This window comes from Parus major, chromosome 7, assembly GCF_001522545.3.
Source record: "Parus major isolate Abel chromosome 7, Parus_major1.1, whole genome shotgun sequence".
NCBI lineage: Eukaryota > Metazoa > Chordata > Aves > Passeriformes > Paridae > Parus > Parus major.
This window is the reverse complement of record NC_031776.1, coordinates 9,867,508-9,894,225: the sequence shown is the minus strand read 5'-3', so window position 1 is coordinate 9,894,225 and position 26,718 is coordinate 9,867,508. Positions and strand designations below refer to the sequence as shown.

Sequence of the window (26,718 nt, the reverse complement as noted above, 5' to 3'; positions counted from 1 at the left end):
GTAGTATTTTTCTTCATAGTAAAAACTTATAATTTCTAAGAGCCATAGAATATAACATTTGTGGGCTTCTTTCCAAAATAATGGAGTTTTAACAGTGCTGGCAAATTCCAAAGGCCATGTAGGATGACAACTGAATTCATCTTTGAGACTATGCTACAGGACAGAGCAAGAAAGAATGAAATATCAAACAGTTCTGATCTGACACTGCAGCAGGAGGTCTTGATTTTAGGAACTGGCAATCAAGGATTCCCAAACAGCCAAGAAATTAAGTTTATAGCAAGGTCTCTGTCAAGAATTATTTATGACCTGCCTGAATTACCACACACTGCCACAACAGGTACAAGAGATGAGAATAAGTCCAAAGGGGAATTATCCAATCTAGTGAGAACACACAGACTCCAAGAGAACGATCAAATACCAAGGTGAAATTGCCTTGAGCAATTGAAAAATTCAGAAAAATGGTAGAGAACAATGAAGCCAAGTTAATGTCATTACTGCACTGAAAATAAAAATTTCAGGGCTAAAGAGACTCGATCAGTCTGGAAAAATATGAAGCCTAAATAGTTTCAGGACACATTCCAACAAAAGGTGAATGCTGAATACTAACTAGGACCAGCCTCCAAAAAGCTTCAGCTTTTCATGTTGCTTGGGAGAGTAATGTACACAACCTCCAGCCTTCTATGCAAAAAGGAAGAACCACTTGCAGAAAGGGAACATGACAAAAAACATACTAAGATTTAAAGCCAACTGCTGCAGGAAGAGTACCTAACAACTTGTCACACAAAGCAGCATTTGCCATATTTGAGACCAAGGTGTCTACTTCAGTAAAAGCTGTTCCAAAGGGAACGGTGATTTCCACACTTGTACAGCTGTGGTCAGCACAGAGACTGGCTGTGCAGGCTGGGGCTGCAGCCAAACAGCCCAGCATAAGAGATATTGTGTCCCCTTTAACCTCACTGAAAACAAACACAAATTATGTACCTGACATCCTCAAAGTCCAATCAAGAAGAAATTAATTTAATTTCTGTTCTCATACAGTGGTTTAAAAGTTCCATCCTTCTACAGAGTGATCACAAGGACTACTCTCATTTTGAATCAAATAACCTCTTTGGTGTGCTTTCTCATTCATCTCTCCAGCATATTCTCTTTAATCAGCACTGTAGACACACTGCTTTTGGGGAAGAAGCTTATTTAAAAAAACAAACAACCTTTTATTGTGCTGCATAGCATCCTTAGGGAGTGTCTGCCTTTCTTTTCTCTTACCACTAATCTTAAACACGCATGAAGGATGGGGTTTTCATCTCAGAAACCATAGTTACACACATGAACTAAAGACTCACCACTATGTTATCATAGCAACAAAAACAGTAAAGCTTTCAAGACTATTATGGAGGTCAAAGAAATAAACACAGTAACCCCTACATGATCCAAAGTTAGTTTTCAAACAAAAATTATCTAGCTTATTCCATATCCTGTAGTCTTAGGACACTGCAAGAGTCTCCTACAAAAAGAGTAATAATCACAGCACCATGCTTTTGTTAAATATAGCAAAAGTTTTTAAAAACATGAAAAAAAAAACCCCAAACCCAGAACTTAATGGGATTCAACAAGTCTGGTGATAACATGATAGTAGTTCTGGGCTGGCACCACAGCGCAACACACTCCTGGCAAGTCTTGGCAAACCCTACTGTTGTAAAGGTGCTGCAAGGTGATCTTGGGCAGAACTCCAAACACACTGAAAGAACTGGGTCAATACTTAGCTTTGATCTGCTCAGGGACAGCACAGATACAAGAGTGACTAGATAAATGCATCAAGTCAAAATATGTCTCTGAGTTGAGCCCACACTTAGCAGGGAATCATAGTGACAGTGGACTAAATTTTTTTTTTCCTGATAATCTGGACTTCTATGTGTAGTTTTTACACCTTTAGTCAAATTATCTCTCATTTCCCAGTATAGGCAAGGCCACAGACCAAGATCAAGGAGCAGATTTTGAGTTGACAGTAACATGGTTATGGTAGAGAGTCAGTGGAGGCAAAAATAAGAATCTGAGCAAATATTCACAGGTTGAGCACCATCGCTGTGGCTTTCCCAGCCGTTTGGAAAACAGTGATCACATTGCAAATTGTTTCAAAGCAGAATTCATTTAACTTCAACATATATGGCAAATACCATGATCACATGGAAAAAATATTGCTGATGTACAGTTTTTAACTTGACAATATAATTAATGATCCTCACCATTAACTGATGACCAACTGCTCTGCAATAAAATAAAGTGTTCTATTTTTAAGTGGCAAGATAAGATTAGAAAAAAAAACAAAACAACAGGAAAGAGCAAAGGTATTTAGCCATAAAATAAGGTAAAGTAGCTATTTAAAAATGGCTAGCAGTCTCTGGCAAAGGCTAGAAATACTAAAGCCACATTAGGTCCTACTGCAAGCATTCTGCACTGCTCCCCTGCTCTACACATTCAGCCTATTCCCCCAGGCTGCCAGACACATTCAGACATGCAGGGCTCCTGTGCTCCTGACTTCCAGCACCAGCCACTGGCTTCACAGGATGGACAAAGTACAGCTGACCAGGATGAAGCTTTCACACGAATTACTCTTTCTTACAGAAAAGAAATTACAGGAGAAATTGTAACTGAATTAATGGGACATTTCCCCCCTTTCCCTGCCCCAGTCAAAGGGAAGGATTTTGTAGGTCCTTCACAGTCTTTGTTGTCTCTATGAATATATTTCCATATGTATGAATACACTTCCATACCATCCTATATCTCCCTGTATTTTGCCAGTAATAGATACTCCAACACCATCCTGAATATCCCTGCATTTTGGCTCTATGCATTTATATATAATATATATATTTATACATATATATTTATACATATATATTTATTTATATATTATTTATTTTTTTAATATATATACATATATTTATACATATATAATTAATACAAGCAACAATTTCTGCAGGAGATTATTTATACAGGATTACATGGGAAAGGTTCTGCAAGCTCTGCTTTCTCTTTTGGCCAAACAGTCCTTCCCCTAAAAGCAACCATTTCACAAGACAGAGCATACTTTAAAGTGAGCAGGAGCGTGGAATTATTTCCTGAGCTGTTCTCTTCCAAGCCTCTGAATGCTCCTGCATTTGTTATTTGTATACAGTTATATTGTGTTATTTGTATATAGTGTAGTTATTTGGTAGTTAAACTTTTCTTCTTGCTTTTCACACCTCTCAGAACAAAGTACAATAGTGTCCTCAGGGAAGGAGGCACTCAGACAGATTTGTAAAACCAACTACGAATCCATTACCGTAATGACTCCATTAATTAAGCAGTTAGGCATGGCTGGAAGTGACCTGCTGGGAGAGACAGTGCTAAACTTCTCGTTTAGTATATAAACTACCAAGAAACAAGCCCTACAGCAGTCAAAAGCAAAGGAAGCATTAATCATTATTACCACTGGAAACACCATGAAGCTTATCTTAAAAGTTAAAGAACCACTTGAGAAAAGCAGTAATTCTCCCTGGTGCATTGCCTGGATTATTTTACTGCTATTGAGCGGTAAATCATCACAGAAAAGAGAGAAGCCTGGCATTCCTTGGTTCTTAGTGGCTCATCTGACACCATTAGAAGCTCATTTAACAGCTGTTACGAGTCCAGCCATCTCAGGTCTTTCCAGAAGGATGCTGAATACCTCCCTGATGTCTTGAGTCTTGAATGCTCCTGAAGTTAGCTTCTCCACCCCTTTTCAAAAGGGATTTAAAATTATAACTGCAATGGAACTGCCACTACCCATACAACTAAGAATGACAGGTACCCCAAACACCTTCCTGATGTAGCAAAATCATTTATACAGCAACCAAAGCATATATCATATATGCAGTAGTAAAACAGTAAAAGATAAAATATTAAACTAAAAAAAAACAAAAAACAAACCACCAAAAGAATAAACCCCACAACCAACCAAAACAAACCAGCACCAAACCAAATGAAAAATAAAACTTACTGTATTTTCAAAAACATGAAAGAGGGAGGAAATCTGGTGTAGAGATTAATGAGTGGCCAAGTCTCCTGAGAAGCAACTGATAATAAATATTGAGTTACACAAACATGCAGCATGTTTACATCTTTTCTACAACATTACTCTTTCATATAATTTAACTTCATATTTGCATTCATCCATTAATTACTTTACTGCAGCATAATAAACCTAAAGGGGCAATACAAGGTTATACCCAAATGCACCCCATGAATTCAGATATTAACTCCTAATTAGAAACGTACAAAGTTCATTAAGAGAAAATGCATTTTTAACAACCAGTAAAATCCAGGTAGACATGACAACCAGCCACCAAAAAAAACCCAACCGAAGACAAACACAAACAAGAAAAAACCAGCACACAAACTATTTTATTAATTCAGCTATATAGCTGACCTTTTCCATACACAGCCAGGAAGATCAAAGAACAATTTGCCCTGCCCAAACTGCAAGTAACTGCTATTTTTCCACTGGGGGGCATTCATTGGTTCTACCCTGAAAGATGGCATTAATTTCTAACTCCCATTATTTAGCACTCACAAAGATAACATTCATTTGGGATACCAAGCTCTTTACCAGAGGCTCCCAATTAGTGTTTTCTACCTAAACACCATACAGATCAAATCCTACTTTGGATTTGGAATCCTGAAGAACACACAGAACCTCTGGCCTGCAACACCTCTGTTCAAGCAATTCTGTTGGCAGGAGGAGTGCTCAGTATCTCAGTCTGCTAAAGCAGCACAAGTCAGTCTGCACACCTCTCTTCCTCCTACAGCAGCTTTTTTGCAGAAACCAGCTCAGGCTGTAGGTAAGCACACCAGTTTTGCAGCACACACGCTGGTCTATGGATGCCATGTTTGAGAACAACCAGAGACTGTAGAAGAACATTCTTATTTTTGTCTCCATCTTAGAAGAAACGCACCCATTGCCTTTGTCCACACAGAAAACTGTTTCAATTAAGACCTATTGCAAATCACTATATAGGCACTCTAGTACCAGCTTTAGTTTTAGCTCCCTCCTGATGACGATCAGTTCAAAACTTAGGACTTGTCCAAACACATTTTTTTTTAAAAAAACCATCCAAATAAACCATTCCAACTTGTATTTATAGTATACCAGAAAGAGCATGAGATGGAAAGAAATATTTCCAATATATGCAAGTTATTCAGCAGTGTAAACCATAATTTACCTTCTTATTCATATACTTCTGCTGCAATACTGAATTAGCCTTATCCTCCTTTTGAAAAGAAGTTTTATCTTCCAGTAACTGCCACATTCAGCTCTTGGATTCATGCAAGGAAAAAACACTATAATTTCCCACTACTAAAATTATGTAATAATGCAAAATTTAATGCATAAAAAGTCAATTCAACACGTTCTGTGAATTTCTATTATTGTGCAAAGTATATACCAAAGTATTATACCTAGAGATTAAGGGGAAGATAATAAACTGAGCAAATGGGAACTATGTTCTTTAGAACATACAGATATCCAGACACAAGCACTTCAGTGTTTTCCTTGAGTAGTATTTGGAGAATTGTGCAATATGTGCTCCTGGCTGCAATATGCCACAACACAAGCTAGAGACATTCTGCCATCCTTGAGTAGGCGTACAGATAAATAAAACAAACTAAATGGTATTTCAAACGAAGTATAAAGTACGAGACTATATCCTACCAATGGTGGATTTCAGCATGGTCATATCTTTTGCCTCACAACTGTTCAAAGCTGCTGGAGGCGGCCAAGGCAGAAAATCCTGCAACCTTCTTACGTTAGAAAGCTGATCTATCTTCTCCTGGTGAACAGAACACTGTGCCCACACTGTTCCTTTCAAATCCTCAAATTTCTAAAAACTATGCCAAATGCACTTGCAGTAGGATATAGCTAGCTGTTTATTCAAGCTGAGAGCTGTGTATCATTGGAGAAGTTAAAAGCTTGTCTGAAGTGAGATAGTTTCCTCTGCAGAGTAGGGCTATGTGGAAGCCAGGCAACAGCTTTATGCCAATTTTCTTAAGTAAGCTATAAAGAAATGCGGTGTCCTCCATACTTGGAAGGCAAGGTACTGCTATACGGGGTAAGAGTGTGCTCTTAAGCTCCAGGGTGTTTTATTTGTCATTTAAGTCTTGATAAGGATTTAAGTCCTGATATTTTCAAAAGGAACGAAATTGCTCTCCTCCCCAGACATCACAGGCACTGCCACAAGCAGGTACAAGGTGCAGCTTCCCAACATCTCAGTTCTCTGCTTTGTACTGCCCTGTTTAACATGCTGCCTGTTCCTCTCAGTGTCATCTCTTCTTGGTAAATGGGATCATCCATCCAGTCCCAGGTCACATCTCAACATGATACTGGCCATTAGTCCTCAGAAAGGTGAGCTCTTTGGGCAAAGTCAGAAGATTTTATCACAAGTGCTTGTATGTCAGCACTTCACAGCTCATGGGACATCCTTACAGTTTTTACGCTGATCAATGCAAATGAGGATGTTAACCTCATCTCATTAAATCAACTTTTTTTCCTATCACTTAAGCTTTCCCTTCTCCCCACACCCATGCCCCTCCCAGCAGAGTTGCTGAGCCTAGGCAAAGCACGATGCTTAACTCACATTTCACTCTCCCAAGTCAAACAAATTACTTGTCCTCCCCCCATCTCCTACTGCAACCCAGCTTCTTCGGCAGAAAGATACCATTGTCCTTAGACTGGTCTATGTAATCTATGCTCAGCATGGGGATGTACAATAATTTAAGTAGTTATAATGGTTAAAAAAAGAAAAAAAGAGAAAAGTCTTCCAAGATGGAAGGTGTTGCTGCAGGGAATAATCCTCTTTGGCAACGAGGAGAATGTTCTGAAGTCCACAAATAAGCTCCAATTTGATCTCAAGATCAAACAGAGATTTGAATCAGTCCATTGAAATCACTCACTTCTAAGCACTAGCCCTGTCCATCAGAGCACTGTATCTCACTATTACGTATGAGAGTACCCTCCCTTTCATCCATAAAGATGTAGCAAAAAGAAGTATTAAATATGAACCAAATTGTAAATCTGCATTCAGCAGCACTGATGCCACAGCATCACTGCCACATACTGTGATGCCACAGCAGCACTGCCAAACAAACAATAAACAAATGTATTTGCTGCGAGTTAAGTCATCTCTAATTTTTTCTCAGTTCTAATAACAACTTATTCTTTTTTGTGCTTCCAATAAGAACTTATCTAGAAATAATCCTCCAAAATTCAGTTTTCAGCAGTATTAGTGCTGATATTTAAAGTCATACAGTTTTGCCAAACAAACCTTGCCTAGCTCTAAGTAGAATCAGTGTTACATAATTAACCATATTTTAAGAGTCTGAAAAAGAAAACTATGAGGTAAAATAGCAGGGTTTAGTGATTGGGTATTTGTATTCAATCCAATCCCTCCTCCATTGATGGCAATGGGAAAATTGCCACTGATTTCAGACTGCAGAAACTATGTTTATACTGAAAATCTGCATTGCTTTAGGGAGTAACTGCCACTGTGAATCATAACACCGAGCAAGAAATTCACAAGCTATGTGAATACCATGACTTGCATTTCCAAACCACACACAAATACAACCCATTTTACATAACACTAGAAGACAAGCCTTTCTTCAGGACACATCCATGTGTACATCCCAGAACGAGACTGTCCTCACTCCTGTGCCAAGGCTTGGGTGTCACCCACAGAGCAAGGCCGGCTCCAGCAGATGAAAGCTCCATCCCCAATGAAGGCTGTGCAGCTTTCCAGGCAGTCTGGGGGACTGGGCTCCATCTACCACTGAACACAAAACGTGTGCAGAAAGTCTTTCTTCTTATGTTTCATGAATTCCAACATCTATTTTTTAGCCAGTGCTCAGAGAATTTTTTATTACAGTATTTACATGAGGTAGCCTGGAGGTGTGTCATACACCAGTGGAACACAGTACTTTTATTAAACTATTACATTTGCTAAATTCATGTAATAACCTCCTACATAATCTCATTTGGAAAAAGAGGAAGGATCTTACAGTACTCCATTCACAGTGCTTTTTCCTGATAGCTCTTGCTCAAGTGTTCAGCAGACCCTGTAGGTAAGCAAATGCAACTTCTAACCAGATATTCATGGAAGGTGTTGTAAAGTCAAATTAAAAGAATAACAACAACAACAACAAAATTCACAGGGGTCTTCCAAGCAAAACTACAGCTTACAGAAAAATGCGAGAACGCAGAACTCATCTACATACAACTCATATGTACAACTCATAAGTGTTACCCATAATGTATTTTGTGTCCTAAGAGAAAATCTAACATTTGGTAAAAATGATGCTTTTTGTTCTTCTATGCAAATAGGCTACAACTGAGAGAATACACCAAGACCATCTATTTCCTCAAAAAATCATCCCAACAACAACAACACTAAAACATCACTGCAATATTAATACACAATAGTAAATGTGCCTAAATGCTACCTCCAGGGATATGGAAAACTTAATAGGTGATGCTCAAACAGGCAGCAATCTTCACTTTAGAAGAGAGAGACGCAAGGAATTACCACCAAGCTGACAAGAGCAGGACCAAGGCAGCCCTCAATCATCCTCCTCTTGTTCTCTCAACCAGAGCTGCATGTTTGTGGCCAAAAAAAAAAAAACCTCTGGCCTCCTGGCAGGCACCTTGTGCCCTTTTCCAGGTTCGCCCCTCCATCCCCAAACCTGACATAATTCAGCTTCCAGTCCCCTTAAACACCTACACACCTCTAGCACAGTACATCCCCAAAAGGCCACAAAACTAGAGCAACCCAGCTCAGGCAACAAACTGTTGTTTTTCTGTCCTGTGTGACTTTCCCTGCAGGGGAGCTCAGCACTGCATCTGCAGATTTTGAGCACTGCCATGAGATCCCCATGGCTGTGCTCAGAATTCTTCCCCAAGTCCTGGTCCTTCACCTCACCCCTGTCCTGCTTGTGCATTCTTGGCTGACTCTTGACCCCAGTGCCCAACCTCCCACCCAGGCTCCCTGGTTTTATTTCAGCCTTGCCTGCTCCCCATGACAGCCTCTGCTCTCAGCAGCATTCTGATTACATATAATCCAATTTTCTGAATTTCACTTGAGCTTCTAGACATGCTCTCACCCTGCTCTGTCCTGTGGCTTCCCTGGTATACTCAAGCACCAGCATCTGATTCCTGATCAAGGAGATTTAACTCCTATTGCTATTTACTTCCTGCCTTTTTCTCAAAAGCATGGTGTAGCTGTCATTCTCTCAGGCAGCTTCCAATGCACACCTGCTCCTCAAAATGCATTGACTGGAGTAGGATCCAATATAACAGAATTTCTTAAATTCATGGAACCTTCTTCATCAATACTCCTGGCAGAATTGTTTGTCTGGCTGCTTGTTCTTCTGGTTTGGCTTTTAAGCAGACACTCTCTAGGAGATGCATCAACACAAAATAGAGAAAAGTCCACCAGTACACACAAAAGCAAAATGGATATTGACACATTTCCATGAGCAGCAGGCATCTCATACCACAAGTGCAGCCTGCATTTTACTTAAGAAACTCCCTTTTTTGTTGTATTTATCCTCCAAACTATCTGAAAGCGTGAAATAGGATTAAAAAATTTCATAGCCTACAGTCAAAACAGATTTTTAATCCATCAAACTTATCGAATCAATTAAAAACACGCCATGTCCACCTATAATACAATACAGGTGATTAGGTCCAAAGTACTCTGTGAGAGCCACCATTCAACTTTAGCTTAACAGACTTTGGGTCCATAAAATAATAAATGAGCACTGCACTCCACCTGATTCTAGACTTAGTCAAAAGGTATGCAATTGAGCAGCCAGCTTCATAATGAATAAATTTCCAACTGAGATTCTTATTGCCGATTCAGAAGTTGTATCCCAGTTACCAAAACAAGAATCCAGTGAACAATGATGATTTGAGTCCTAATTACCAACCACTCTGCTTCTTCTATAGCCATTTACACCCACACAAATCAATGTATGACATGACAACTTTAAAGTATTCAAACACATTTCCACTTTGAACAAATCTCTGAACAAGGAACTGGGCAGCAAACACATGCTCCTTTTACCCCTTCAAGAAGTACCAAAGCAGCATAACATAGGTCAACCTGAAGGTCAGCAAGGATCCAGCAGGATGGAGAGCCTTGGGAAAATTCAGTATGACTCAAATGAATGTTTTCTCTAACGGTTTCAGCTGGGATTATCTAAGACATGGTGTGTCAGTACTCCCCTGAGCAGGCTACTCAGGAAGAGAATCAAATCTACAGAGTTTACATTTACAGCTAGAAAATATTTTTTAAAATCCCCTTGGTACAGTAATACGTTGGTCTCAGTTACCTTTTAGACTGTGATACACCTCTAAATAGGCATGCCACAATAACATTACCTGATGCATGCTGCCTCAAACAATAATCCCACGGCTAATTTCATTGATATAAGTGGCTCTGGAAGAGAAGGAATATTTTACCTCAGTTTGCTTCCAGTTCATTTCAGTTAGGGCCTGTAAAAAGTCTTAATGATCAGAGACTTTCAACTTCATAAATACACATTAAACAGTGAACCATGACTAAATGACAGCATTATAATAATCTCAGAAATCTGAACACATTTCAGGAAGAGAGTTAAGAATCACTTAAAACTGCAAACTTCAGACATAAGACTCTTCCAGAAAGCAGGATTCTGCATAAGTAGGCTTCAAATCCCAGAATATTTATGATACAGAAAGATTTAAGAACAAGGCTTTGATTTTAAGTACATTTCCAAACTTACACATACAAAGATTTTTTTGAGTCTTCAGAACTTGTTAGTATTTAGTAAAGGTATCTAGCCATGTGAAGCACTTATTTTTAGAATCAAGTCTGAGTAGTTACTGAACTGTCATGCACGTCAAAACCTCCAAGTCACATTAGATAAAAAAAATAGAATACACGTGTTATTAAAAGTAATCATCCTTCTTCATACTGTATAAAAATCACCCAGTATTACCAGAAATTACACCTACCAATCAATGTTGATTAAGTCTACAAGAATGACCAGCTAAACATTTCACCACAGCAAATGTATTATTGGTTCTACAGTAACTGCCTGCATTTTCGCATCTACTGTAGGGAAGAACAGAAAAAAAAAAACATACCATTAACTCAATTAAAACATTTTTGTTACAGATGGTGATGATCTCAGTGGAACTCCAAAATGAATAAAATATTAGCATGACAAACAGGATTTGCATTTCCATACAGATAGGAAAATTCAGTTTTATTGACAGCTACATATTTGGAAAGCAATAGAAAGCTCTCCTCCTCTGCTACTGCCCTGTCCACCAGCCCCATTACTTCATCAGAATATTATTTTTAATCATTATTTACGTACTTCTGCAGAAAAGTCTTTATGCACATAATTTAAAAACAAATCGACCAGTACCGCCAACTTCATCTCTTATTTCTGATCTTAATAGCTCCTACCTCTTACCTAGATAACCTAGCAAACAACTTCCTGAAAAGACCTGCCAGAACTCGTGTTTGCAGACCACTGGACGTGCTGTTATCCTACAGAAAGGTCACCTTTCAGTAATTTCAGTGCAAGACACTCAAATCACCTTGACTATTATGAACTGGTAGGGAAAGACATGCCAATACAATGCTTTATCCACCTGTACCCACATATTTGCTGAGATCACTGGTCATGTGTTACATTATGTGCCAAGTGGAACCAAGGAACAAGAAACACGGACTACCAACTCTAGAGTAGTTACCAACTCTATAGTAGTTGGTTAACTCTAGTAGTTAGTTCCTTAAACTTCAAAGGAAGAGATAAGGCCTGGATGTAGGTTGACTGGGTTTGTTTAAAATTTTTCAAGTAGTAAAGTTCAGACAAGACAGTGTAAAGGGACCCTTTGACTTTTAGGAGACTTTTAGCCAGATGAGCCTTTAAGACAGCTTCATAAGACCCAAATGCCCAAATTTTGCACCTGAATCATTTTATATAGATTGGTCTCCATTGCTACGATAATTATTATTGACAGCTGGACAAAAAAATTCCACAAGACATAAATCTTACTACAGTGTTACCAACTTAGATACAGCCATATTGGACCTACTGATGTTGCTTTAAGAACAAAGAGGAAGGCGATGGAGGTTAAAGCCCAGTCTGAAATGCCTACTGCCCCCCATGAGAATGTATCTCAGTGATAAATGCAACAGTTCAAAGAAAAACTGTCCATCTTCACTGATACTAACTGCTGGATATAAGTCATTTGACACTGACATATAATTCATTTGACTGGTCTACAACCAGTATTTGTTCTGTCCAAAATTGTCTTGAATATATGCTTAAGAAAAAACAGTGGTGTATGGAATACAGTTGCAGTGTTATGAAAATACAAACAGCTATGCCACAGCAATCCAAAAAATATCTTCAAATTGCTTCTCTTCTGTAAAGCTGGCAAACAAATTCTAAATAACTGAATTTACAAAGAAGATTCTTTAATTTCTAAGGAAATTTTATACTAGCAATAATGGAAACCAGTTCCCTGGATCTCTTAATAAGTCCTTTTAAGTTTTTTTAACAAACAGATACTGGATTACATGAAGATCAACCTAGGCTGGCATCCCAAGACAAGTACATGCCTGGGGAGATAAGTACATGCACATAAGAAGCAAAGAAGTACAAAGTGATCGATTCTTTGCTGTGGGTTCCCAGAGTTCTAGCACTTGTAGTTTAGGAACTTTCTAAGCCAGATGCTTTTGGTGCATTGCAAAGCTCTCTTCGTCAATTTGTCATTTCAAACCTGCTTAAACCCATTTACATGTCTGACTGCACAGATTTCTGGGGCTGTAAAGTACATGATTTACTCAAATGCTGCCTCAGGAAATACTGTCATTTAACTTACACCTGCTCCTAAAGAACTATCACTGGTTTGTTCCCTGACTTCACATTCTATGAAAGAGAGCAAATATCAGTTCCCTGTTTCCTCACAATGTTTGTGAATTTACATACATAAAAATATCACCCTCCAATTACCTTTTTCCAGATCCATCTGATGGATTTCCCATTTTGAGGCAATCTTCGCATGGCTAGACATGTCATTCTTGCTTTTCTAAATACCCTTTTAGGCTCTACCACATTATTTAATGTAACCTCAACTTAAATATTCTTTTTTTACACTTGACTGGAGTCAACCAGACTCTTTTTTTTCTCTGGTATATATATATATGTCAAAGAATGCAATAGTGATAAAATCACCCATGAACTATCAAGTAGTTAATCACCTTTAACAAATCTTACATAGTCAATTTTAGATTCTTAAGCAGCAGGTGTCTAAATGCAACCTTACACAACAAAAAGCTACATAAAAGCTACTGGAGAGTCATTACAGTCCTGAAAAACCCTTCTTCTGAAAACAAAGTCTTAAATAGTTACATTGCATAGACAGATGTGGTATGTATTTAAAACACTTAAATTCTGTCGCCACATATCAAAACACTAACTGAAAAAAAATAATCCTCATTGCTTTTATTGCAGGTTTGTTTTTTTAAAGCTAAAAATGTCACCAGCAAAAATACAAGTCTTGAAATAAGACAGCTGGCTGTCTTGATACAGTTCCACTGATTAATTCAATTGCAAAACTCTGAAACTTGCAGTTCTTAGGCTAGTAGTATTAGTGTATTATAAGCAAGGACAACTCAACTGGCCTTTAAAGAAAAAAAACAAACCCTCTGCTTGAAGCAGGCAAATGGCCATTGGAAGAACTTGAGTAGAAGGTCTCAGCTCTATTGTGACTGAAGTTGGTCTCTTGAATTAAAGAATCTGCAGCTGCTACTTCAAGTTCATTTCATGGGCACAGTCTGCTGCGTTATCTGCTACTGTATCTAAAAACAAATATCCTGGAAGAAAAAGATATGATCCCAAAAGTTTGTCTTGCATGCAAACAAAGCAGAGAGGGAAGCTTGGTAAGAATTGACAGAGAAATATTTTGGTAGAAAGTTACTAAGTATTTCAGTAGCATTACGTAAGAAATTACACAGCCTTCCTACTCATTTATTAAAGTACTCATACATGGCAATGGCAGAAGGAACACGCCAGAAGGAAAACAACATCCGTTAACTCTATTTAGAGCCCCCCACACAGGAAGGCTTGCAAAGCATCGCATGTAAAGAATGCAGAAATCCAGTCTTCTGCTCTCCTGGCCTAAAAGTGGTTGCAATTATTATTTTATTTGTGAACAACTGGCCCTGGATTATTCACAAGCAAAAAGAAAAAAAAAAAAAAAAAGAAGAAAAATAAGGAAACACTTGGCAAATAATTTAGTCAATGCATAGACGTGTAGTCCATCTCTAGGCCTCCTAGAAAACAGTTCAAGTTATATGATCTCTTGGCATTTCTTTAGTTTTATCTCCAAGCATTCCTGTCTACTGATTTCAGGTTCCTCGTGGCAATCCCCCTTGCTTGTTCCAGTTCTGTAGTAAGACCATTTACCTCTTCCTTGCACTAGGAAAAAAAAAACAAAAAAATCCCACAAAACCAAAATCTAAAAAAAAACCCAACTAATGCACATTAGTGAAACAATCTAATGCACAAGAACAGCTACAACTACTTCTCATTAATCTTTGCTTAAATTCACTTCACTCTACAAAGCTGTGAACATCAGCAAAGTAGGAATAAAAATATTCTGTCTACACTTTGTTCTTTTTCTATAAATGAGTTTGCTTGTTACTGAAGCCAAATATAGATCACATGAACACGCTGAAGATTATTTAGAAGGGTTCATATTTTACTCGCAATATATGACAAGTGGAATTCGTTACAGGAAAGGTTTTCAAATCAAGTCCATGTTCAGTCTTTGTACTTTGCAATTACACTGTGGGCGCCAGAACACTCCAATGTAAGCAAGTCTGGCTTCCACTGGAATTGAACTCTCAGATGCTAACCTTGAGACTTACAGAGTTCCAGAAGATAGTTGGGGAAAAAATGCTGTTAGAAGTGTACTTTGACCATCAAAATTTACAGAATTTCAACTTTTTGCTTAATTGAGCAAGACCACTCGTGTTTAAAGTACAGTTTAAATAGCTGGGAGAGAAATGGGAAAACAGAGCAAGTGTGTTCAACTCCTGCAGAGTTAAGTGCTTGTCCTTGCTGTGCAACTTCCTTTGCTTTCTTAAGTCACATTTTTCAGCAGATAAGATCAGCTTAGAGGAAGCAATAGAATACTATTTTGACTATAGTTCTATATGAACATATGGACTTTTCGGAGTAAAATAAATAAAATAAATCATTAGAAAATTCATTTCCCTGTAAAAAATACAATGCTTGAGCAGAAATCCTACATGTTGAAGTCCTGAAAAATAAAAAAAAGGTAAAGTTGGAGGGTATTATCTTAATTCCAAATAAAATTTGCATTTAACACCTGATGAAATGTCCTAGGACATTAGAAATTCCTGAAAATGCAGGCAAATACATTGTTTAATTTGTACCCCAAGTTAATAGCATTTCCTGGTATAAAGCCAAAGGAAAACTGTGATTTAAAACACTTTTATACACCACTGACACAGCCTTGTGGGAAAAGAAATGCAATGCTCTGAATGGGGTCCCAACACTGTGCCTTAGAGATGCACAGCTTGTGAATCCTCAAGTTCAGACACCTGTTATCAGACACAGCCAAGTTATCTAATTTAATCCATCTATTTAAAAATTAAATTTACGATTAACAATGGTACTTTTCATTCCACTCCTATCATAAAACCATTCCAAACCCTTACAGGCCCTGGAATAAACTTCTAGTTTCTAGACTAGATCTATGCATAGGAATCCTTTGCTTTTGTCCAAGAAAACTGTAATTCCCCTCATACAGTACTCAATTCAGAGACTTTATCAGCCCATCCTAGTTATCCTTCATGCATCTGCTCCAGTTTGAAATCATTCCTAAGCATTCCTAATGAATCATTCCTAAGCACAGGAAACTGAGCTTACTCAGTATTTCAGATGAGACCTTACCAGCTCCTTGTATAAGAACATTAATACTTTCTTACCTCTGTCAGAAATCTTTTTCCTTCTAGACACCATCCTTGGATATGTTTCAAGAAACTTCCTCCAGTTAGAAGAGTGATCATTATCATTATGTGCTAATCATTATCTGATGTGCTAAATTATCAATATCAAGCTATCGACCTGTAGTGAAAATGCTACTCAGTCATTAACAATTATACATGACTTATGACATAAAAAAAAACATATCTACCACATGGAACTGGTAGAGTCTGCAGAATTAATTATGCATTTTTTAACTGAAATTCAAGATTGCATATTTTCAATTTTTGAAACCTTCACACTATTCTAAAAGAAAAATATCATCTCCATATCAATACAGTTACAGAACTTTGATCCTGATTTAGAAAAAGTGTTTATAGTTTATGCAACTTCAGACTGGAAGCATTCCCATCACATTTAGTGGATATCCTTAGAAAACTAAAACCACCCTTAACACTTTGCTGGACTTAATGAGTTAATATTTGAATGTGAAACTTGCAAAGAACCCTCAAGGCTCTTTTGCATTTAACTACCTCGGTCTCCTCTGAACATTGAAAGCTTTAAATTGCAAAAAAAATAAGTATTTTGCGTATTTGTTCTCTCTTTGAATAGGCATACTAAGCTGCAAGAGCTAAGCATGCGTCCTGGGCTTCTGGCATTGAGGTAGAGCTCTACCCAGTGCCTTCACACATTTACAGATGAGAAGTCTTATTTTCCGCTGTTCTCCCGATGCTTTCCAAGTGCAAATCACTAACAAGAGTGATCACGTGTGACCATATGCTAAATTAAATTCGCCCAGGAGACTTCATTCATCGGTTCCCCGGAAACTGGCTATTAAGCCTACCTACTTAGAAGGAGATGCCGTTTAATTCAAAACCACAGAGTTTATTTTAAAAAAATGAAACCGGAAAAAAGAATTATTAACATAATCATAAACCCATTTTCCTTAGCAGACTACAACAAAGGCGGAGGCTTTAAGATCACGCCCGACCTGTTAATTTCACATTAAAAGTGGTAAACACCCGGTGCTGCCCCGCAACAACCTGTACTACAGTCAGCCTCCAAACACACCTTCTGTTAATTTGTGACACTGCATATTTTACTGCTCAAGAACTAAGAAAGCCACCGCTGTAGAAGCTATTTATTCTGCCTTCCAGGTACTTCATAAATATTAAATAAGAACAGATATGAGCTGCTACACAAAAACTCTACAACTCGGCGGGAAGCTGCCCCATGGGCCACGCAGGAGCGCGGAGGGGACCCCGATCCTTCTCAGCGGCGGCGGGAGCAGCACCCCATCCCGGATCCCGGAGAGCCGCTCGGCCCGGGCACGCACCCTGCCCCGGGAGCTCCGGCGAGGCAGCGCCGTGGCCCCCGCGTCCTTGCTCGCTGCAGGCAGGACAGCAGCGCTGCACGGCGGAGCGGCCGCTTCACCTGCGCGGCGGGTGCGCGCAGCCCGAGCCCGGAGGGCTCCCACCACCCCTCTGCCCACCGCGGCCTATTCCCACGAGCAGGGGAGCAGCCTGGGTAACACGGCGGCGGGACCCGCGCAAACTTCCCAGTGGCGCGGCACGCCCTTACCTTGATGATGCTGCTCCTCCGCGGGGTGGCCTTGGCCGCCTCCAGCAGGCAGGCGTCGGGGTCGGGCGCTGCCGCTGGCCCCAGGCTGCCGCCGGGGAAGCGCTCCGCGGTACCCACGGCCGAAACGCCGCTGCGGCGCTCCCGCCTCCTGCCCCCGGCTACCGCCGGAGCGTCCAGCGATGCCGCCTCGGGCTCCTCTTCGGCACGGCAAGCGGCGTCGGGAGGAGCACGGCCCGCCGCCGGCTGCTCTCTGCTGCCGGCAGCCTCTGCCATCGCCCCGCTGAGCGGTGTCAACTTCTCCGGGGCGCTGGGAGGGCGGGGGAGTCACACGGACGGAGGAACGGACGGCGTCCCGCGGCGTTCCTCTCACGGCACGGCAGCGACAGCACCAACTTTCCCCGGAGAAGCCATGTCCGCCCCCGGGGCGGAAGGTACCACGCAGGGCCCCGCGGTGCTAGAGGAGCGGGGCGAGGAACGCGGACAACGCGCAGGAAGTGCAGCCACAGCCCCGCGCTGTTGTGACAGGAGCTGGGCTTGTGTTGACGGGCGGCGCTGACGGACGGCGAGCTCGGCCAATGGGCGGCGCGGCCGCCCCCCGGCGGCGCAGCGGCAGCCAATGGCCTTGCGGAGGGGCGTGCCCGCGGGACTCCTGGACGAGCGGTCGGGGCGGCGCGCGGGGGGCGGCTGGGGCGGTGTAGGAGGACTTGTAACACCTGGTTGCCTCCGCCACGAGCTTGGCCAGGAGGGCCTGTGGGGAACCGTGCTGCCTGTCGAGAGCTTCTGTGTGCCGGGGCAGCCGCGGAATGCTTCCCCGCGCGTGTTTTAGACAGGTGTGGGCTGCCTCTGTGCCAGGGTAAAAGCAGCGTGCGGAAGAGGTGACAGGTTAAAACCCCTGCAGCCCGCGTAGCCCTCAAGCGGATCACCGTGGTAGAAACAGATAGGCTGCCAGCGCCGGCTGTGGGGGCTGCGGGTGTAAGGGGTAGCAACCTTAAGTTTCCTGACGGCGGGCCAGCAGAGTGGGTGCGAGGCGTAAGGGAGAGCTCGCAAAAGACGGCGAAGACTCACGGTGGGATTCCTCCGCCTCTTAAAACCGAGCCGAAAGCGAAGAAGGTCGTGTGGGGCTGGGGCTGCGCCGCTCGCTCCGCTCTCGGCCGCCGGCCCGGGGCGGTCCCGCGCTCGCCCTGCCCTCACAGCCCCGGCGCGGCGGGCGCTGGCAGGGCCGACACCGCCCCCTGGCGGCGCGGCCGGGCCCCGCTCGGTGCCGGCGCGGGGCTCCAGCGCGGATCAGGAGCCGCCCGGGAAGGGCGGGAGTCATTTGGAAGAGTTCGTGCGAGCGTGGTGCTGTCCCTTGCAATTCCTCAGAGGGTATTTAGTTATAATGAGATTATCCACGTGGAGACCTCGGGAAAGGTGGGGTGAAGGGGAGTGCAGCAAGGGTGAAAGCCCAGGAAAGAGATTATACAGTGAGATGGAAAATAGGACGGGTAGGGCTGGGCAAGCTGGTAGTCACTGGGGATCTAAGACTATTCAAAATTACAGTTAGCGGCTTCAGAGGCAGTAAGAGTCTGTGAGAATATTAATTTCTCCCTGGTTTCTGATTGTTATTCCCTAATTAATGTGTTTGGAAAGTGTTGGCAGTCACTTATTAAGGAAGAAAATAAGAGAGAACTTCCTTACCTTAACCAGTTATTAGCTACTAGCAAATGCCTGGCTACAGATCATAATTGCTACTTAAAGGATGTGAAATTTATATATGTATACACATAATCAATATATAAATGTAGAATTCCATGTTTAAAAAGGTCTAGAGCTTCTGTCAAGGGTATTGAGGCACTTATCCTACACAAAGAAATGCTAAGTGAGGGACAGATCTAGATACCACTGAGCTTTTTTTCATTAACTTCCTTCTAAATTTTATGCAAAAAATGTCAAAATACATGTATACCACAGCTATTTTGCTTCATTTCGGTGAAAAATATCACAATATTAGTAACACTAAAAGCAGATAGAAAATATTCACCTTGAAGGAATGTTTATGTTAAACAGTACTGGAGACAAGAGACTGTAAGGGAATGAAGGGCTTAACCCCAGCCTGCACTGTACAAGCGAGAGAACATCATACAAAGTCACTGCAACAAAGAGGGGGGAGAAAACCCCAAACCAACAAAAAAAACTTACCACATATCCCCATACTGCCACACAGGCTTACCTAAGAGGACTAATTTAAAGACAACAGAGAAGAAAATTACCATGCAGTCTTTTAATAGAGGGAATTATTGCTCCATGTAGAAATATGTTCAAGATCTTTCTTGTATTTTGTGAAATCATAAGAAATTTAATCATTGGTTTAATTACTTGGGAACAACACAGTGCTGTCATAGCTGAAGTCTATATCTGCCAGAAACTCTGCAGCATGTTGCAAAGACAGATGCGTATAACATATTTAAGAACTTTATCCTTTCTAGGATATGTTTTGCACATTTAATATTAGAGAGAGATTTATTGTTAAATGAATCATCTTCTGACATCAAAGGTTTCAAACTTTTTAATTCTGTCCTTATGTTACAACCTTTGACACCTGAAGTCTTTAATTGCAAAAGGTCTATAGGGAATCTATAAATTTTAAGTTTCATAAACATCAAACCTACAGGGAACACTGAACAAATTGTATTTTTGGTCTGTTTGTCCAGAAGATGCAGAGGTTTTAGAATTATGTATGGTACAGCTAAGTGAGGGTTTAGTTAAGTTCTTCTCTAGAAGAGAATAAAAGGTTGTCTTTCTGACTGTGCATCTCTAGATGCTTCTGAGGCACCTATATGCTTTTCTTTGTGGAGAGGGAAAAGATCAATTTGTTTTCATACTTCCTAATGTCTAACAAAAAAGAGTTCACAAAAGGAAGCTTTACAGTAAAAGTGCTTGCCTAGAAAGTTTTTTAAAAAGCAAGATTGGTTGTGATAAGTGCATATAACAGGTTCTGTGTTCAGTTTCAAGAAGGTCTGATGCAATCCCCTGTGGAAAGACACTGCTGTGTTGTCTACACCTGCTTCAGATAGGAACATATTTTTGAGAAGTTGAGGAGTTCACTCAAACTAAGAAAGGTATGATAGATAAAAACATCTCTGTGTTTGTCTGAACACAAGTCAGCAAGTGCCTGCGATATCTATTTTAATGTGGATTTTTTTTTTTTACACTCATCTTACTCCATCTCCATCATTAAGGCAAATGATTGTTCCTCAGTGGGCGTAGTTTGTATCATAAACCAGCTGAAAATACAGTTGTCTTTGAGCTGTGCTGAAGCATAGCTTACATAAGGCAGTACTTGCACCTAGACATTGCATTTTGGGAAACTCTTAAAATTAAGTGTTCTGCTGGGAGCCAAAAGTGGTTCTCCTGTACCAATTGAACAGAGCTGATGAAGTGTGAAAATTGACGTATTTTCCTGTGTGATGAACATCTAATTCACAAGGCAAGGAACGCAGTGGGGAAAAAAGTTTTAATTTCTTCAAGTATGCATTCACACAGATAGCAAATCATAACTAATTTTAGCATTGATGAGACTAAGGCAAAGCTATTGATGAGAATATGTTTTGCTAAGTACTTCTTAAAGAAGTAATTTTTTTAAGTCTTACTGGTTATTGTGTCTGCATTGGTACATCATAAACCTGATATTATAAAACAATAAAAAAATAATTATATCATTTATTTATACCAATACATACTTTTTGCTAAGTTTCACTCATATTTTGGCAAAGCAACCCCAAGTCATGTTTTGCCTTTAAAACTATAATGAAGCTTTTAGGCTGGGAAAAAAAAACAAAAACAAATTCAAATCAGTGTAAAGAAAATGTAGTTAAATCTTGATTTTAAAATATACTGCATATGCTTTCAATTTTGATTTTTTAAATATATTTACACACATTGATTCAATGCCTTTTTTTATTAATTCTTGTTTTTTCTTGCCTCCTACGTCTTTGAAAAAGTTTCACTATACTTACACATCATTTTGTATTTTCTAGGTAGTGTAAATGTTGTGTCTGCTCTAACTTAACAATAGGGACTTTTGTGATATGCCTCTATCTTAATGATGTTCGTGTTCAGCTGAAGTCACTGATGAATTCTTTTCACTGTCTGCTGATACTTTCAGGCAAATCCAGTGTTTTTAATAATTACAATGCTATGGTTATAGACGATTCCTGCATATTCCTAGTTCTGAGGAATAATCCTTTATCTTAGGAGTACTGTCTTCCCTAAATAGATATGCTAATTAAGTGTGAGAAATGGTAAAATCAGGACCTCAAATTAGATTCTATTTAATCCTATTTCACAGTCTCCATTTACTATATAGACATAGGCCCAAGCCTGAGTGAAGCCCAGGTTAGGTAAAGCCTAGAATGAAAAGGGGGATAAAATCTGGGAGAGATTCTATAAACAGTCACAGCAGGTAGCAACAATTTTGTCAATTTCCTGATATGAAAGTGATTCCTCCCCCAAATATGGCACCAGGTATAAAGAAGAAAGTAACATTAGAAATTTTTTTAATGGAGAATGGTAAAATGGGTTATTTAGTTTTGTAAATAACTGAACTTCTTTTTTTTCCAATCTGATTTTCAAAGGTAGACGTTTTCCAAGAATTCCACTTACAAGGAGATTCACATCGTAAGTACACTCATCTTCAGAATTTTGGCCAAAGTGATTGAAGTTCAAGAATTGAACAGGATTTAAAGAAGATTAAAAATATTTTCCATCAGGGATGAAGTATACTTAATCTTTTATTGCAAAAGCTTATGTTCCTTAATGTCAGGTTAGAAGGATGTGGAAAAAAGTGCCTAATGACTAATCTAAGTAAGCATATTTTCCTGAAATTTGCCACTGTGGGAGTATAACATGCATAAATTAGAAGAATTGTTAACTAGTGTTTTTCTGTGTCTTTTCTGAGTGTGGTTATTATCATCTGTTGTTTAAAATCTATACCCTGTCCTAACTCCCACTGTGCCTTACAGCAGGATTAGCAAATCTGAAGCATTCTGCAAACACAAGTCCAGGAGTGTTTTATTCCGAAATACAGAAATTTACAGACTAATCAGTAATAAACTGTGTTGAGCAAACTTAGAAAGTCACCTGTTTACTTTATGGTTTGGAATAATCCTTTAATTCTAACCAGTTACCTATCTCATCTTACATGCTACAGTCAGACTTGGTAGCAAGATTTGGGAGATTCAGGTGTATAAACTCTTCAGGCTATGCAGATGTCAAAAGGCAGCAGAGCTTTACTCATATATACTCTGCAAGTTCAATGTTCAAAGATGCCAAGAATGTTTTATGAGCATTTTATTATACTCAGTGAGCCATACTTGAACATTGCACCTTTCAAAGGTTTGTGGTTTCGGGGAGGATAGAAAAAGAATCTAAGGAAGAATGGAAGAGTGATGTCTCTTGTTTTGTAAATCCCAAGGTCCATAGTGTAGGCCAAAATTTACACTGGATTATTTCCTATGAGCCACTACAAATAAAACAAATTGAATTTAAATTACCTATTTGTCCAAATACTTAAACCCCCTTGATCTGAATGGAAAGCAAAAGGTAAAAAACATTTCAGAGCTCACAGATGCCCTGAGACTGTATGCTACAAAGTGCAGGAAAAAGAATGAATTGCAAATTGAGCAAAATAAAAGAGAAACAAAGCATAAAAATCCTGTAATCACTCACATAGCCAAGATAAGTAATCTCATAAAGCTGGATTCTAACTGAAACATTAATATGGAAAAACCTCTTCAAATTCAGTGTTAAATAGGGAAAGATTAGCAATCCATTTTAAAAATCAATCCTTTGAGTTCCTGTTTTTCCTATGTATCTAATAATTGTTTTTAAATAAGGGGGACAGAGACAAGAGGAGGTGAGCAGGAGTGTTGTTAGGGCAACTGGAAACAAAGTAGGAGTTAGAGACAAAGGTTAGAGAGAACAGTGGAAACTGGAGTGAGAAGTCACAGCTCATAGAGAAGTACCCAACCCAAGAAAGGGAATGTTGTGGGAAAAGAGTCTGCAATATGGAAATGTCACATAAGAAAAATACACCCATTTGAATAAAGGGAAAACTTACCAGAAATTAGTCACTTGCTTCTGCATTTTTCACATAGCACTGACCATAACTCAACACTGAGGAACTTTTTAGATGACCACCATCAGTGCTTCTAAGCATTGTTAACTCCCTCAAGAGGTCTTCTCCAAGTCCTTGAATACCTAAGGGCTTTTAGGTTTTTCAGTTTGGGCTCAGAGTGTAGAGAACACATTCACAAGCTCATAAGAGAAATTAGTGTGTACATCTTTGTAAGATAGAGATTTTTGTTTTTTCTTTCAATACAGTTGTGTGTGCAACAGAGACAGAAGCCAATCTTCTAGTAACATCCTAAGAGACATTTTTATGAACTTCAGAGCAGGAAGTAATCTTTCATCAGGTACACTTTCTGACAAGGACATATCAATGCATATATTTCCATGAAAGGATATTAACAGGCTGGTGGGAAAACTAGCATTGTTTTCCACAGATAAAAATAATAGAAGAAAAAAAGGTAGCATGTCTTTTCAAGGTCAGTGAATCAGTGAAATAGCAATTTGTTTTAAGGCCCATGTATTACTCATAAAATCATACTTGTCTTTTTCTGCCTGGAGAATTCTTTTCCTACTCCCAATTCATTTTTTCTCCCTATTTTTCTCTTTTGATTTTTCTTCAGTTTATTTTTCCTCACTTAACCTCTGACTTTATCTGATGCTAAAAAAAGGACAAAAGGCAAAAGCCTACAGGAACCAGCATAGTCAGAATCTTGTCTTTTACTGACATTTTACTGTCCAGCACTGCCTTTTAATTCGTGGGAGAGAGCAGCATTTCATGCTGTATATATTGCTGACATGTGGAATCAGGAAAAACAGTCACACTCCTGACTTCCTTTGAGAGTGGCTCCCTCAGCCAGGAAACAATTCCCTTAATGAAGCAGACATGTAATACCAGGGCAGCCCAGCAGCCTTTGTTGTATTCAAATCTTGTATGCATGGCAGTATTTTTTACCTCTACTCATAACCTTGGTACATTTATAGGTGTGTTGAATTTTCAGGTTTTAAATCATCACAGTAAAAAATAGCTCAATCATTCTTATTTATTGGAAAAGTCCCATTTTTGTCACAGCAATCTTATTTTAAATGTAAATGTCCCAGATTCAGATTTCATAGGAAGGAGGAGGTATAATGTAGAAGGTACAACAATTAAAACTATATAAAACAGACTTTCATGTCTCTGAGAGTTTGTTTACTCTTTCAGCTGTTCTCACTTTAAATTCACCAAATCAAGATATGAAGCACATGAAAGGCTTGGGCTATTCTGCCTTTCACATCATTAAAATGTAGTGCTGTTCTCAGGATAAGCTTTGTTGCTGTCTGATAAATATTCATAAAAGTCTTGAATGCAATTCAGCAGAGTTCTGTAATCTCACAAAATAAGTACTTCGAAAAAATCCTATCAGCTCTGCTAAAATTGCCTGTACTTTTATACAGTTTCCTCAGGTAAAAAAAACCCAAAAACCAATAGTAAGAGTTAAGCATTATATTGTCACATATTACAGGCACAGAATTACTAGAGACTTTTCTAGGATTTGGTTTTTTATTCTCTGTGATAAGAGTAATGTTGCAGAAGCTGATAGGTGTTGAAGCAACAGCAAAAAATTAAGGAGCAGTCTAGGGTCCCACAAGGACTGCAGCTCTGTGCTGTGCCTCAAGGGAAAGTTAGATGAGGTGAAGGGCTGTTTGGTTAGGTGGGATGGGTATAATTTGCATAAAGCAAAATACAAATATTTGAATTCAACTAAAATATAATGTAGATATTGTCAACGTACTCTTCCTTGAAGTCTTTATTTTAAAGCACCAAAAAAACGCAAACCATGAGAGTAATGATAGTACTGATCCTGACAATTGAGGTGCAGTGACTTAGACTGTACATGTTTGATCACTTTGAAAAACAGTTTTCCCACTGGCATGGTTCTCTCAGCACACACTTGCTGCATACCAGCTCCTGCTGTCATCAGTTAAGGATTTTTATCAGACTGTACCTTCATGCTTGCATTGATTATGAGTTTGGCATTTGAATCACTCTTTTTTCTAGACCTGTTTAATACCAGAGATATTCTAAGGGCAAAATGCTTTTGCAGACAGGATGAAACTATGGAACAAGAGAGCAGGTCGTGGTGTTGTTCAGTAAATGACCAGAGAAGTACACTTGACACAAGCATTACTATTGGTGCTTCTCCTCCAGTTCAGTAAGGGCAGGAAAAAGAATATTTTGAGCTGGAGTATTTTGGGGAGTGGTCATCAAGGTATTATTTTCTAGCTCTCTCCAGCAGACCCCAAATTTTATCTCTAAACTCATCTAGGACCCACTGCTGTTCTCAAGCTAGTCTGCCTACTCAAGGGTCTTTTGGCAATCTGAGGAAGAGTCTTTGAGTTGAAAGAAGGACTTTTACTTCACATTGATAGCTGTTAAGTCTAAACTGTGTTTTGACCCACATCAAGTATAGCCAGGTGACACAGGTAAATGACTCCCTGAGCATTTTCGTATTTCCCCCACAGAAGCCAGATGAAATGCGTGACCCTGTTTTCCTCCCTGTTTCACGCCCTAGTTGGGAAGATAAAAACCCAGCTGGGATTTGCCTCCTGCCTCCCCAGGTGATGGGGAAATTGCTGGAGGGAGGTTCCTGGGCTGACTCAGAGCTTCAAAGCACGGTTCCGAAGGGTGGTACCCGCACGCTCCTCAGAGCTACTACACTGGGGAGCCAGCCAGGACCACCCGCTATTGTTGGGCGGAGGCTGCTGGTGTCACGGTACCCGCGGTACCCCGGGGGAGCGCAAAGCAGCCGAGGCCGCCCGACACCCGCTGGGGCATCGGCACAAGGGGCCGGGGCTCCGGGCACTGCAGCGGCCGCGAGCTGCCCGCTCCGGGAGGCGCGGGTGGACCGGCGGCCCCAGGGCCTTGAGGCGAGGAGGCGCCGGGTCAGAAGCGCTCCCGGCCACCCC

General features: G+C 40.1%; 1 protein-coding gene and 1 long non-coding RNA gene across 2 annotated transcripts in view; one reads left to right on the top strand and one right to left on the bottom strand.

Moving 5' to 3' along the window:
* The window catches only part of PLCL1 (phospholipase C like 1 (inactive)), a 178,664-nt gene extending 160,494 nt beyond the window's left edge, over positions 1 to 18,170 (bottom strand). Inside the window, exon 1 of the mRNA XM_015634697.2 lies at positions 17,665 to 18,170. Within this exon, the coding sequence (XP_015490183.1) occupies positions 17,665 to 17,937 (273 nt within the window). The 5' untranslated portion in view covers positions 17,938 to 18,170. The remainder of the gene's footprint in view (positions 1 to 17,664) is intronic.
* Positions 18,171 to 18,995: 825 nt separating this feature from the next.
* Positions 18,996 to 25,469, top strand: LOC117244707. The gene is made up of 3 exons (XR_004498270.1): positions 18,996 to 20,762; positions 22,278 to 22,320; positions 24,025 to 25,469. It is a non-coding gene; the product is annotated as an uncharacterized LOC117244707 (long non-coding RNA).
* The last annotated feature ends 1,249 nt before the right edge of the window (positions 25,470 to 26,718 follow it).